General features: G+C 38.9%; 1 protein-coding gene across 10 annotated transcripts in view; it reads left to right on the top strand.

Annotated features, from left to right (window-relative positions):
• The window catches only part of ARHGAP21 (Rho GTPase activating protein 21), a 130239-nt gene that overhangs the window by 48630 nt on the left and 67647 nt on the right, over positions 1-13962 (top strand). For 9 of the 10 annotated variants that reach the window (XM_005214297.5, XM_025000962.2, XM_059892818.1 and 6 more), the window contains 2 exons: positions 4118-4297; positions 6788-6812. In XM_005214297.5, coding sequence (XP_005214354.1) covers positions 4118-4297; positions 6788-6812 — 205 coding nt within the window. Of the gene's footprint in view, positions 1-2781; positions 2880-4117; positions 4298-6787; positions 6813-13962 lie in introns of those variants that run through there. The other variant, XM_059892820.1, reaches the window with a different exon arrangement.

Genomic DNA, 13962 nt, shown 5'->3' with positions numbered 1-13962 from the left:
AATGAACTTAAATGCAAAGATAAAATAATTTTCTCCTTTGGATCTTAAAAGGAGGATTCAGTCACAACCTAAAGCTTAACTAATCTCTTTGGATAATTAAGCCTAGAATAAAAACTTTCCTGCTACAAATTCTACCTGATTATGTGATCACTTTTGCAACTGAGATTCAGCTTGAGTCCCCCATGTTGGTGTTTGCTGTTATTCCCCCTCCCCCTCAAAATTTCCAGGTCTTAGAAGGGGGAATAAGGTAAAATGCATTTATGATAAATGAGTTTCAAATGTGCAAAGTCTCCATCAGTGGCTCAGAGTCTTGATTACTGTGCTGCTGCTGCTGCTGCTAAGTTGCTTCAGTCGTGTCCGACTCTGTGCGATCCCATAGACGGCACCCCACCAGGCTCCCCCGTCCCTGGGGTTCTCCAGGCAAGAACACTGGAGTGGGTTGCCATTTCCTTCTCCAATGCATGAAAGTGAAAAGTGAAAGTGAAGTCGCTCAGTCATATCCGACTCTTAACGAAGATCATGGCATCTGGTCCCATCACTTTATGGGAAATAGATGGGGAAACAGTGGAAACAGTGTCAGACTTTATTTTTTTGGGCTCCAAAATCACTGCAGATGGTGACTGCAGCCATGAAATTAGAAGACGCTTACTCCTTGGAAGGAAAGTTATGTCCAACCTAGATAGCATATTCAAAAGCAGGGACATTACTTTGCCAACAAAGGTCCGTCTAGTCAAGGCTATGGTTTTTCCTGTGGTCATGTATGGATGTGAGAGTTGGACTGTGAAGAAGGCTGAGTGCCGAAGAATTGATGCTTTTGAACTGTGGTGTTGGAGAAGACTCTTGAGAGTCCCTTGGACTGGCAAAGAGATCCAACCAGTCCATTCTGAAGGAGATCAGCCCTGGGATTTCTTTGGAAGGAATGATGCTAAAGCTGAAACTCCAGTACTTTGGCCACCTCATGCGAAGAGTTGACTCCTTGGAAAAGACTCTGATGCTGGGATGGATTGGGGGCAGGAGGAGAAGGGGATGACAGAGGATGAGATGGCTGGATGGCATCACTGACTCGATGGATGTGAGTCTGAGTGAACTCCGGGAGTTGGTGATGGACAGGGAGGCCTGGCATGCTGCGATTTATGGGGTTGCAAAGAGTCGGACATGTCTGAGCGACTGAACTGAACTGACCTGAAGCAACTGGGAACACACAGACAGTGTGTGGAAACACTGCTCATTTTTATGTTTTATAACTCTTGCATTCCGTTGAATGGACTTGGTCCGGTCTCCCCTACTGTAGGTTTGGGGAAATGCTACTATCTAGTGTCTTCCCAAATGGAAAAGTAAATGAAATTGATGAATGGCTAACTAGTAATGGAGCTTCCCTGGTGGCTCAAAAGGTAAAGCATCTGCCTGCAATGTGGGAGACCCGGGTTTGATCCTTGGGTTGGGAAGATCCCCTGGAGAAGGCAATGGCAACCCACTCTAGTACTTTTGCCTGGAAAATCCCATGGATGGAGGAGCCTGGTAGGCTACACTCCTTGGGGTCGCAAAGAGTCAGACACAACTGAGCGACTTCATTTTCTTTCTTTCTAACTAGTAACAGCCAAAATATTGACTTATGATGAAAATATTTAGGATTTAGAAGTCTCTTGAAAAATGGCTTCCAGGAACTTTTTTTTTTTTTTTTTAATTTGAATACCTTCATGTAAGGTATATCGTTGTAGAGGGATAGATAAGATTCATCAGTGAAACAAATTAAAAATGTAGTAGAATCAAGCATATTCAAGTATTTGTCATTTGTTAAAGGTGACATTTCACAACTGCTGTGATGAACTAGTAATTTCATACAAAATCTTAACAGCCAGGTAGACAAGACATATTAGGTTTGAGATACCTATTAGATTGGGGAGGTGTCTGGGCTAGAGATAAAAATTGAGGATATCACCAAAAGCCAGAGTAGAGGTAGAAAGGTCCACTTGAGCCCTTTTGTTGTTCAGTTGCTAAGTCATGTCCGTCTCTTTGCAACCCGATGGTCTGCAGCATACCAGGCTTCCCTGTCCTTCACCACCTCCCAGAGCTGGCTCAAACTCATGTCTATTGAGTCATTGATGCCATCCAACCATCTCATCCTCTGTCATCCCCTTCTCCCGCCTTCAATCTTTCCCAACATCAGGGTCTTTTCCAATGAGTCTGTTCTTCGCATCAGGTGGCCAAAGTATTGGAATTTCAGCTTTAGCATCAATCCTTCCAATGAATATTCAGGGTTGATTTCTTATATTCCTTAATTCAGAAGTTGAGCCATTGAAGAGATAGCAAAGGAGACTGAGCAGAGGGAGCCTGGGAATTAGGGGGAAATTCAGTGTGGGAAGTCATGTGGAGAAATTTTTCCAGCAGGAAGTAATCCCTGCACCAACTACCAGTCACCCAAGACAAGAGCTAAGAATTGACTGTTCATTATAATGATGTAGAAGCCTTCAGGGCCTTGACAAAAAAGCAGTTTCAGGGATATAGGGAGGCCACAGCCTGATTTAAGGGGACTTAAGAGACAAATGGGAGAGTAAGAATTGGAGATAGCATTCATAGATAACTTCCAAGGGGTCTTGCTCTAAAGGTAGAAAAACAAAGTGGAAGCTGGAGAAGACTGTGGTCAGAGAGGACTTTTGCTGTCCTCTTAAGATAAAAGAGCTTACAAAAATGTACACATGCACCATGGGAATGAGATCATAAGGAGAAAGTGTGATGTAAGAGAGGGAGGGAAGAATGGGTGGGACCATGTCTTGTCTGGGAAGAGGGACTGGGATCTACTCCATTAAGTGGTGGGACCTTAGAGCAATGGGGAGTGCAGCCATTGTCACAGGAAGGAGACAGGAGAACGTGGGACAGAGGTAAATAGGTGGGGAGATGTGGAAGGCGACAAAGGACTCATCGTGGTGTAATAAAAGCAGGGTCATCAGCGCCAAGTGAGGGCAGGGGAGAAGGTATGGAATAGTCATCGGATGAATGAACTGCAGAGAAATGGACACCAACACTGAAGGCTTGTGTGAGCTTGGTGATCATGAACTTAGAGGGAAAGCAGTCGGCTTAATTTTCTGTTTTTGTCTACCTGTGTTCAACTGCACAGGCGCAGGTGCAGAGCAGGCAATGTTGATTTATCCAGGTCTAGGTTTTCTCAGATGACTCTGAGGAGGTGAGAGAAGGCAGAAGAGTGAAATGAAACTGGTTTAAGGGAGAGGTGAGGCCATGGGGCGGTGAGGGGCTCGGAAGGGGCAGTAGGGTCAGCCTCAGATGGAAGAATTTGTAAGGGTTGACGTATGAGAGGGATGAAGGGGTGGGCTCTTAGGTTTGAGATTACAGAGGGCTTTTACTTCTGACCAGATAAAAGCCAAGAGTCAGGGGAGAGGAAAGCACACAACCGGAAAGCCAGGGTTTGGGAAGGATTATTTATGTGGATACTGAATTTATGCTTAGAACCTGAAGCCTGGTCTCTTATTTTCTAATGTCCTTTGCTGTCATTGGACTGACAACATGTTTAGGGTTCTTACTCAGCAACAGTTTCATGTTTTTTTCGTGGTTTCTGTTTCTTAATCCTTAATGCTCTGAGATTTTCTTTGTGTTGTCTTTTAGTTTTTCTATTGCGTTTAAATTTTTTTGTGTGACTTCTTTTTAAAATTCTGTGTATAATAAATATCCCCAGCCATAACTCATTTTTCTTATTATTACTATCATTTTTAATGACCTTAAGAGTCCATAGTATGAATTTTTATAATTTATTCAGTTCTCCTGCTGGGGTTATTCTGGTTGTGTCAGTTCTATCTCCACAAACCATGCCGCTTATGTATATTGCATTTAAAATTTTAACCTGTCATTTTATGTCTCACTTTCAGGAGTTCTTTCTTGCTTCTGATTAACTTTTCATACCATCCCTTTCTTGGAAAAAATTGAGTTTTTGATGATCTATGTGATTTTTCTATGCCACATATAGTTCATGAATCAGAATACGGTTCTTTTTCTCCAGTTAGGTCCCCTCTGCACTCAGTTATTATATTTTTACACATAACATTTCCCCCAAATGATGAAATGTATTGTGCTATATAGTTAACGTTTAAATGTCTTTTCCTTTTAGGTATCAAAAAGTAAAGATGGAAAAGAACAAAGTGAAACTGTATCACCATCCGAAGATGAAATGTTCTCCTGGCCAGGTCCCAAAACAGTTATGTTGAAAAGAACATCTCAAGGCTTTGGTTTTACATTGAGGCATTTTATTGTTTATCCCCCAGAGTCTGCAATTCAGTTTTCATTTAAGGTAAGAGAAGTAATTAAAGTAGAACACGAGGCAGTTGCTGTCTCCTTGTCTTCCTCTCATCCTGCCTTCTGTCTTTTAAGGATTAAGTGTTACTGGGTTGGTCAAAAAGTTCCTTTGGGTTTTTCCATAAGATGTTATGGAAAAACTCTAACAGACTTTTTGGCCAACCCAGTCTGTTTGCGTTTTTATTATATTCTTTTCCGTCTTTTAGATATATTCCATCTTCTGGAACAAAACTTTAATCTCCTCTGAAAGATCATACTCATTTTGAACTATGTATCTTTTTTTACTATCACTTCTAATTCTAAACTTCATCCTGCTTTTTCTAATATCTAGAAAGGGGATACGTTTTCTGGGCAGAGCATGCAGAGGAAATAGTTCATTAAAATATTTGGATAGTTGTATAGTTATTGGAATTAGATTCATACTTAACTTTCAGATATGTAATATGATGGCAAGTCAGAATTTAAAATCACAGCTTCTCACTAGAGTGAATTACACTGATAGGCTTCAACATATAGGAACACGGTCTAATAAAAGGCAAATGGAGTCACTGTGATGGCAGCTGACATGCTGAGTACTTGTTCTGTATTCTTTATTATTCTTTATGAGCGTTATCTCACTTTATTATTAGCCCCATATAACAGATGTGGAAACTGATCTGAGTCATGTAATGAGTAAGTGGTGGACCTAGGATTTGAATTTGGCCAGCGTGAATGCCTGATGCTTAACTATTGCTCAACAGTGTAATGGAAATAATGACATTCAGAAGACTTGGGGGACTTTGACCAAGACACTTAACTTCTTTTGGGCTCTAGATTTCCATTCTAATTAAAGGGAATTGTACTAGAAGATTTGAAAGTCTCTTCTAAATCTAAATATCTATGAATCTAGGCCTGTCTTTTATAACATAGTATCATATTACTTCTGAAGACAACACACTTTTTAAACTATATTTTTCTTGGAAAATATCTTATAAACTTTTAAAACTACTAAAGAATTTTTAAGAGTTATGAATTATTGCTACCTTTGGGATTTAAACTGACCAGATTGGTGTTCCTAAAATGTATAAAACAGTTGAACTGGATTCCCTAAACATCTACTTTACCTTAAAAAATGCCTTAAGTAGTATAACTTAGATACTAGGTCACGTAGGAGAGTAATAGAGTCCCTTGCTTTAATTACATATTAAGGAGAATTTTGTTTTTGTCTTTGGGTTTTGTTTTGAAGAAGAGTATTAGATCGTGATGATATAGAGAGTACAGATTTTAAAAGATAATTTTACCAAACATAGATTTAAAATGCATTGTTATTGTTGGAAAATATTTCTAGAAATTTCAGTGGCTCAATGTAACTGTTAGCAGCACAGTCTTTGGAGTCAAAAGAGTCTGGGTTTGAATCCTATCTCTGCTCTTTGTCAGCTTTATGTCCTTGAATGAGTCTCTTAACAGACAGTGACAGCACCTTCCTCACGGGTGGCTGGGTTGATTAAGTGATATAATACATGTAAAATAGCACAGAAATTGGCAGACAGTAATTGCTCATTAAACCTTAGCGATTAATGCTGTTATTTAACACAGATGTTCTTGCAAATAAGTCTTAGTCTTATAACTTTTACATGGAAAATATTTATTGAAATCTTTTCAATTTGAAAACTTGTTCATCCACTTCAAAGGAATGTATAAAAATTAATATTGTAGAGTTTTCAGAAAATGTACCATTAATTCAACAGTGTCTTTATTATGTTACATAGCTGGCAGCCTTGTTGCCAGAACAGTCTCAGAACAGAGCTTGTAACCAGGAAAAAAAATTATGTATTTGGGCAGCCAAAATAAAGGTCAAAAATTACATAACAAATTATCAACCCTTCACTAAATGTTTGTTTTTCGTTCCATAGTACATTGTACATAGTACATTGCTTTTCATATGATACTCAACAAATATTTGAATAAATGTATTTTTATGCTAGGTTTTCAAAATTGCATTTCTAATTTCCCAGCTAGAGGTAGACAACATGGCAAGACAGCATGGTAGCAATGAATGCAAGCAAGTAGATAAACCTCAAAGTTTTAAAGATATAGCAATTTGGAACCAACTTATCCAAAGATAGTTCCGAGTGCTGTAGTAGCCTTGAAAGGCACATTTTTTAAGGTTTAGTACATAAGTGATGAACCAACCCGGCCCTGTCTTCCAGGTACCAGCCTCATCCATACAGTTGCCCGCTTCTGACAGCTCTCCTTGGATGTCTGTTTTAGGCAGCTTACACTCAGTATGTCAGAAACTGAACTTCTGTTGTCCTCCTTAAATTGGCTTTACCTGAAGCTTTTTCATCTCCATGCATGACAGCTTCATCCTTCTGGCAAAAGGCATTGTTAGTGAGATTGTAATTGGCACATTTTCAGGCGAGCAATTTGAATTTAGTTGAGCCTTGCTGTGATTTTGCCAGTTTTAAACATGTATTCACATGAATTTATACTTTTTGTTTTGTAGGATGAAGAAAATGGCAACAGAGGAGGTATGTTTATAAAAGTTTTAATTTTTCTCTGATAGTTTTTCTACTCATCTCCTACCTTTCTTTAAGTAACATTCAATGAGATGATTTAGTTTTTGGAGTCCACGTATAAAAGAGTCTCTAGATGTGAAAGTCATAGAAATTAAACACTTTTACTGTAGTCTTCAAGATTTTATGGATTCCCTTGTGTCACCATGATCTGAATGTGTGATGATTTTGTTGTCAATTATATGTAAGTGTTATGTAGGGGAACGTATCATGGTTCTAAGGAAAGTAATTCTGAGTTCTTTTTTATGCAATTAGTAATCTTATAAATTTAGTGATTTGGTGTGTATTTTATCTACTAGATTTATTGGTTCAAATATTGAGAAATATTTTGATTCTTCTAGTTACTCTTGATTTAAACATATTTAATGGGCTTGAAAGGAAAATCAGCCTAAGGATAGGGTTATTTAGTAAAAACTGCTGTTTTTATTTTTGTTTTAATTTTATATGAACTTTAATGAGTTAAAATTTATACACAATAAAACGCACCTATTTAAAAAACTTATTTATAGATAATTTTAGGTGTTTAAAAACTTGTAAAAATAGTGATGAGTTTCTGTATATTCTTTCTTTCAACTTCCCCCAACGTTAAAAACATAATTATGGTACAACTAAGAAAATCAAGACATTAGTATTGGTATGACACTCCTCTCTAAACTGCAGAATTTATTTGGATTTTGCCCCTTTTCTGTTCCCAGATTTTATATTGCATTCACTTTTCATGACCCCTTGATTCCTGTAGTCTGTGACAGCTTCTCAGTCTTTCCTTAAAATCCGTGGCCTTGAAACTTTGTTTTTTTTGTACAGTGTTCTTCAGTTTGGTTTTGTCCGATGTTTTATCTTTTGTTTGCAGCGATGCCTTTTTAGCAAGAATACCTATTTGCACCAGTTAAATGTATTATTTACTTAAGGTTTTGTTTTGATAAATACATCACTTGGGAAACCACCAGTCCAATCAAGGTGTGATTCTGAAAAGAACCTTTCCATCATCCGTAAAGTTCCCTTGTGCCGCTGGGCCGTCAACACTGCTGGCCCTAGACAACAACTGATCTGCTGTACGTCACGATAGATGAGTTTTGCGTCTTCCCAAATTTCTTATAAACAGAAAATACAATGTGTACTCTTTTTTCTCTTTCACTTGGCATGTTTTTTGTTTTTTTTTTTCAATAAGAGTATAGTCGCTTTACAGTGTTGTGTTCGTTTCTGCTGTATAGGAAAGAGAATCAGCCACGTGTACACATCCATCCCCTCTTGGATTTCCTTCCCATTTAGGTCACCACAGTAGGTGCTGTGATGCTATATAGTACGTTCTCCTTAGTTACCTACTTTCTGCATAGTAGTATATGTATGCTGATCCCAATCTCCTAATCCATCCCACAGCTTGTCATAGTACTTTTGAGATTCACCATATTGTACGTGTAGGTACTAATAGTACTCCTTTTTATTTTTTCCTGAGTGGTTTCCCCTGCCTGAATAGGCCATACAGTGTTCATCCTCTCCCCAGTTGATACACCTTTGTAATAGCATCTCTGATTTGAGGTGGTGTGTTCAGGGTTCAAATGAGAGGAAAATGGTTTCTTTCAGTACTATGAGAAATAATCTGAGTGTGCAGGGTGAGGTAGGACCCTTCATAGTTATCACCGTAGTGCAAGATGGGCCACTCCTGTGTCACCATCTGTCATGCTCCAGGGCTCAGGATGGATTCCAAATGTTACTTGGCCTCAGTGGCGAAAGGCAAACTGACAGAACCAGCATCAGCGTGAGAAAGGGGTGGGTGCTCTGTCTCCCCATCACCCTGTGGACTGATGGGCTAACGCCTGGACTACTTACCAGACGCACTGCACCTAGAGTTTAACGCCTCTTGTGTTCTAGTTTCTACTGGGAGAGATATACTGCTAATAAATGTAGAAGAGCTTAGTTGTAAAATCATCTGCAGATGATTATATTTCTGACATATCTGTTCACTGAAGTGAGCAGGTTTCATTATATGTTTTGACTGAAGAGAATAAAACATTTAAAAGGGAAAACTTAAAAGATACAGATCCAGCTGAAGATTTGGACTGGCATGGATAAGTGAGACTAAAGGGTGTGGTCTGCTGGGAAAATTTACACTTTAAATACTGTTTATTTATTAATTTATATTTAATCTCATTGAAAAGAGAATTTGTGTTCACATGCACGTATTATACTAAAATAAAAATGAGATTAAAATATTCATGGGGGAGAGTGAAAAGTGGCCCAGTCGTGTATGACTCTTTATGACCCCTTGGACCATACGTCCAATGGAATTCTCCAGGCCGGAATACTGGGGTGGGTAGCCTAGCCCTTTTCCAGCGGATCTTCCCGACCCAGGAATCAAACTGGACTCTCCTGCATTGCAGGCGGATTCTTGACTAACTGAGCTATGAGAAAAGCCTCATTTTTTCATGAGGGAAAAGATGAATTAAACTGACACTCAGGAGGTTTAGTCCACATGAATGTGTGTTATAGATCCTACACTGTTATCAAAGATGGGCTGTAAATTTGCTTTGAAGCTTTCCCAGTGGGGAAAAAAAAAAGAGGGAAAGAAGGAAGGATTATTATTTAAGGATTAGCTGAGGATTCACAGTTACCGTCTGCAATGCGGGAGACCTAGGTTCTATCCCTGAGTTGGGAAGATCCCCTGGAGGAGGGCATAGCGACCCATTCTAGTATTCTTGCCTGGAGAAATCCATGGACAGAGGAGCCTGGTGGGCTACAGTCCATGGGGTCGCAGAGAGTAGGACATGGCTGAGTGACTGAGCACAAGGATTCATGTTGTCCATGAGAAAACAACATCTGGTTTGCACTGAAGTCTGAGACAGATTTTTCCTGTGGTTCCTCATAATGGAAACAAAGATAATATAGTAGGTAACATCCTCAAACCATCCTTTTACATGAATATTTTTAACAATTTCCTCAGCGTAAGTTGATTTCAAAAGCCCGTGGTCCAGTTTGGTCTAAAGTTTGGTCTAAACTTCTCAAGTGGGGACAGATGTTCTCCCCAGGGGATACACAGAACATCAGCTGACATTTTTGGTTGTCACAGTTGGTGTGGCAGGGAGGGTGTGCTGCTGGTACCCAGCAGGGAGAGGTCAGAGATGCTGGTGAGAATCCTACAATGCACCCAAAAGACCCCACCCCCAGAGGATTATCTGGCCCAGAATTTAATAGTGCCAAAGTTGAAAAACCTTAGGTTATAGGGATGAGCAATAAAACAGTACAGTTACCCAACAGTCCAGCTTGATCTGGTGACAATACTTAAGACTATTTGGAGAATGGATATTCAAGACTACATATCCAGTGATCTTTAATGATTATTATCCCTCATAACTGAGTTTTGATCTGAAAGTTACCACTATAGTTTGAGATTAAATCATCTGGCTGTTCTACTGGCATTGTATGCTGTCAATGAGGGAATAATCATATGTAATAAAAATGTTAACAGTTTAAGAAAATACAGTCAGTATATTAATAACTAAAAGAATTATAGTTGATAGCTTAAAAATCAAAGAATGTAAATAATTGAAATGCAGTAAACTTATCAGGAGTCCAACAGATGGAGGGAAATAATAATTATAAGCTTGGTTAACAATTTAACTTAAAAGGCTAATATGTGTTAGCCGCTCAGTCATGTCTGATTCTTTGCAACCCTGTGGACTGTACCCTGCCAGCTCCCCTGTCCATGGAATTCTTCACGCAAGAATACTGGAGTGTGGGTAGCCATTTCCTTCTTCTGGGGATCTTCCCGACCCAGGGATTGAACTGTTGTCTCCTGCATTGCAGGCAGATGCTTTACCATCTAAGCTATGAGGGAAGCCCTAAAATGCTAATAAAAGATTTAAAATAAACCCGACATAGCTAAGATTTTTACAATAAGAGAGATATAAATTCAAGCACCTTATCTCCTGCAAAGCAAGATCTGTCAAATTAAGATTATTTATAAAGTCTGAAACATCTGTATGTTTTCTTCATAAGAAGAAGAATATGGAGTTATGAGAATACCTAAAGCAATCATCTAGGTATGTTTGTAATATACTTGGAGAACTGCTTGATTTTTAAAAAAATTTTTGGAGGGTGGTAGAAATTAATATATGATCAAAGACTTTATACTAGGAATCAATACATGCCATTATCCCATTTAAGCCTTGCTATAATGCTTTGCGGTGTAAGACAATACTCCCCTCTTGTAGATGAGGAAACTGAGGGTGAAAAGGCTGTAAAGTAACTTGCCTAGGATCACACAGCTAAGTGACAGAGCTGGACTTCCAAATCAGGCTTGTATGAAGTCCATCTTTTTGAAGCTGTTCTGTTGACTTAAATTGTTTGACTTATGTAGTGTCAAGAATTAGTAGATAAATACCGGATACATTTACTGCATTAGGAAATTAATTCTGTGAAATATCTCTGAACTGAAAAAGTTGAAAAGAAAAGTTCCATATTTGTGAACACTTAAGGACAAAGAATTCACAAGAAGGTCAGGGAAGCACCAAGTTCAGAGGCCCCAGAGACATCTTACAGAAGCAACCGCCCCTTGTTCCTGGAGCCTGAATAGCCGGCTGGCAGCGGACCTGGGAAGCTGGATGGGTTTAAAGAGTTCCCGGTGCTCTGTGTCCTTTCGTCGCTCAGGGCCAGGCTTGCTTTTGTCATCCCAGTTGGCAGTGGGGGGTCACCGGCTGGTCCACAGGGGCCTACTGAACTTACAGTTAGTACTAACAGCACCATTTCAAATAAACTGATCGGATGGTCTGTCAGAACATATTCTCTGTGAAAAAATTTCTTCTGACTTGAGAACAGTTATTTATAGACCTGTTTTAAAAATACAACCTGTTTGGAGACAGACGACTTGTAATCTGTTATTTTGATTCAGCTGAATGTTTCAATATTCATTTTATAGTCTCATTTCCTTTTCAGACTTATTTTCAAGAGTATTGAGATTACAAAATCCTTTTCTATGAATTTTATTTGATGAACTAGAATCCCAGCCTCCGGTGCAGTGATCTGAGTCAGTGCCTAGAATCACTGGAGAGAAAAGAATTCCCAGAATTTTATTCAAGCTCCTAAGAGATCCTGCTAGGTTGCCAGAATTCTGTGCAACAGTTGAAAGGTTCTGTTTTGTTGTTCTTTTACTCTTGGCAATTTAGTGGAGTCTCTTTTTGCCACTTAACTTTCTGAATATTTCCTTTACCCAAGTTTTACATTCGGTTATATATTATTTCTCATATCTTGTATATATGTGTACTCTCTGGATTTTTAAGATTTTTCATTCTTGTTGGTTAGTTTTCTGCACTATAATGCAGATGCTGTATACAAGAAAAAGGCCATTGAGGTAGAAAAATATTTTTTGGTGATAATAATAATTGCTATCTTGCTGACATCCTGTTGTCCCTTAAATCATAACTTCATAATAGTCAAAATAAGAATAATTGAAGGTTTGTAATTACCATTATTTCTCTTTTACTTGTTCTATGAGAAAAATTCTGGCTCAGCTTAGGTGTAGGGACACTTCCAAGATTCTAAAATTTGTATATCATTTTGTTGGATGCTTCAATAACTGTTGGATTTCTACTTCAGCATTACATTTTATATTCAAGCATGTTAATGGTAGGAAAAAAGATATCTGGGGATTCTGTAAACTTTCTCAGTAGTAAAAATTTGTATTTTGTGATTGCAGTCACTTCTAACTAAACAGCTCTATAGACTATGTTAGAGTTTTCTAATGAAGGATATTTTAGTGGCAAGAAATAGAACTCTCCCCATGCCTAAGCCACCTTGGGAAGATGTGTTAATTCTAAAAAACAAATAGGGCATCTCCAAATTCAAAGTTAAACAGCATCAGTTCAGTTCAGTCGCTCAGTTGTGTCCGACTCTTTGCGACCCCATGAATCACAGCACGCCAGGCCTCTCTGTCCATCACCAACTCCCAGAGCTCACTCAGACTCATGTCCATCGAGTCAGTGATGCCATCCAGCCATCTCATCCTCTGTTGTCCCCTTCTCCTCCTGCCCCCAATCCCTCCCAGCATCAGAGTCTTTTCCAATGAGTCAACTCTTTGCGTGAGGTGGCCAAAGTACTGGAGTTTCAGCTTTAGCATCATTCCTTCCAAAGAAATCCCAGGGCTGATCTCCTTCAGAATGGACTGGTTGGATATCCTTACAGTCCAAGGGACTCTCAAGAGTCTTCTCCAACACCACAGTTCAAAAGCATCAATTCTTTGGTGCTCAGCTTTCTTCATAGTCCAACTCTTACATCCATACATGACCACTGGAAAAACCATAGCCTTGACTAGACAGACCTTTGTTGGCAAAGTAATGTCTCTGCTTTTCAATATGCTATCTAGGTTGGACATAACTTTCCTTCCAAGGAGTAAATGTCTTTTAATTTCATGGCTGCAGTCACCATCTGCAGTGATTTTGGAGCCCCCAAAAATAAAGTCTGACACTGTTTCCAGTGTTTCTCCATCTATTTCCCATGAAGTGATGGGACCAGATGCCATGATCTTTGTTTTCTGAATGTTGAGCTTTAAGCCAACTTTTTCACTCTCCACTTTCACTTTCATCAAGAGGCTTTTTAGTTCCTCTTCACTCTCTGCCTTAGGATACCCAAATGTGCCAGACACCAGAAAAAGGACCTGGAAAGCAGCTAAAACCAGAGTATCAACAACAAAATCTTGAAGTATGATCTTCCAGAGGCCCAAACTCCACTATTTACAGGACGATTTAAATAATGTTTACAGATAGTTTTGATTATACATGATTGTCTCATGTGCTGACCGCTGTAGAAAGTACATGCTCACCATCTCCTTCCTTCCTTCCTCTCTTATCATAATAATTCCAAATTCCCCCAGAGAGAAATATAATTGGCCTAGTTCATCATTTAATGAACAGTACTCACTATGTTTAGAGAGCAAATGTTCTTCACTTTAATGAAGAGCTAAATTCTGAAGAGCTGAGAAAATTGAGTATATTTTATGCCATTGATTTCCATTAATAGATTGAAGACCTATTCCCTCAGGATAATAGAACACTAAAATATGGACCTTAAAATCGGTTAGAAGAAGAAATTCTTATTATGCGTAGATCTATGGTCT

The sequence above is a fragment of the Bos taurus genome, chromosome 13 (assembly GCF_002263795.3).
Source record: "Bos taurus isolate L1 Dominette 01449 registration number 42190680 breed Hereford chromosome 13, ARS-UCD2.0, whole genome shotgun sequence".
Taxonomy (NCBI): Eukaryota; Metazoa; Chordata; class Mammalia; order Artiodactyla; family Bovidae; genus Bos; species Bos taurus.
This window is presented reverse-complemented; position numbering and strand designations above follow the sequence as displayed.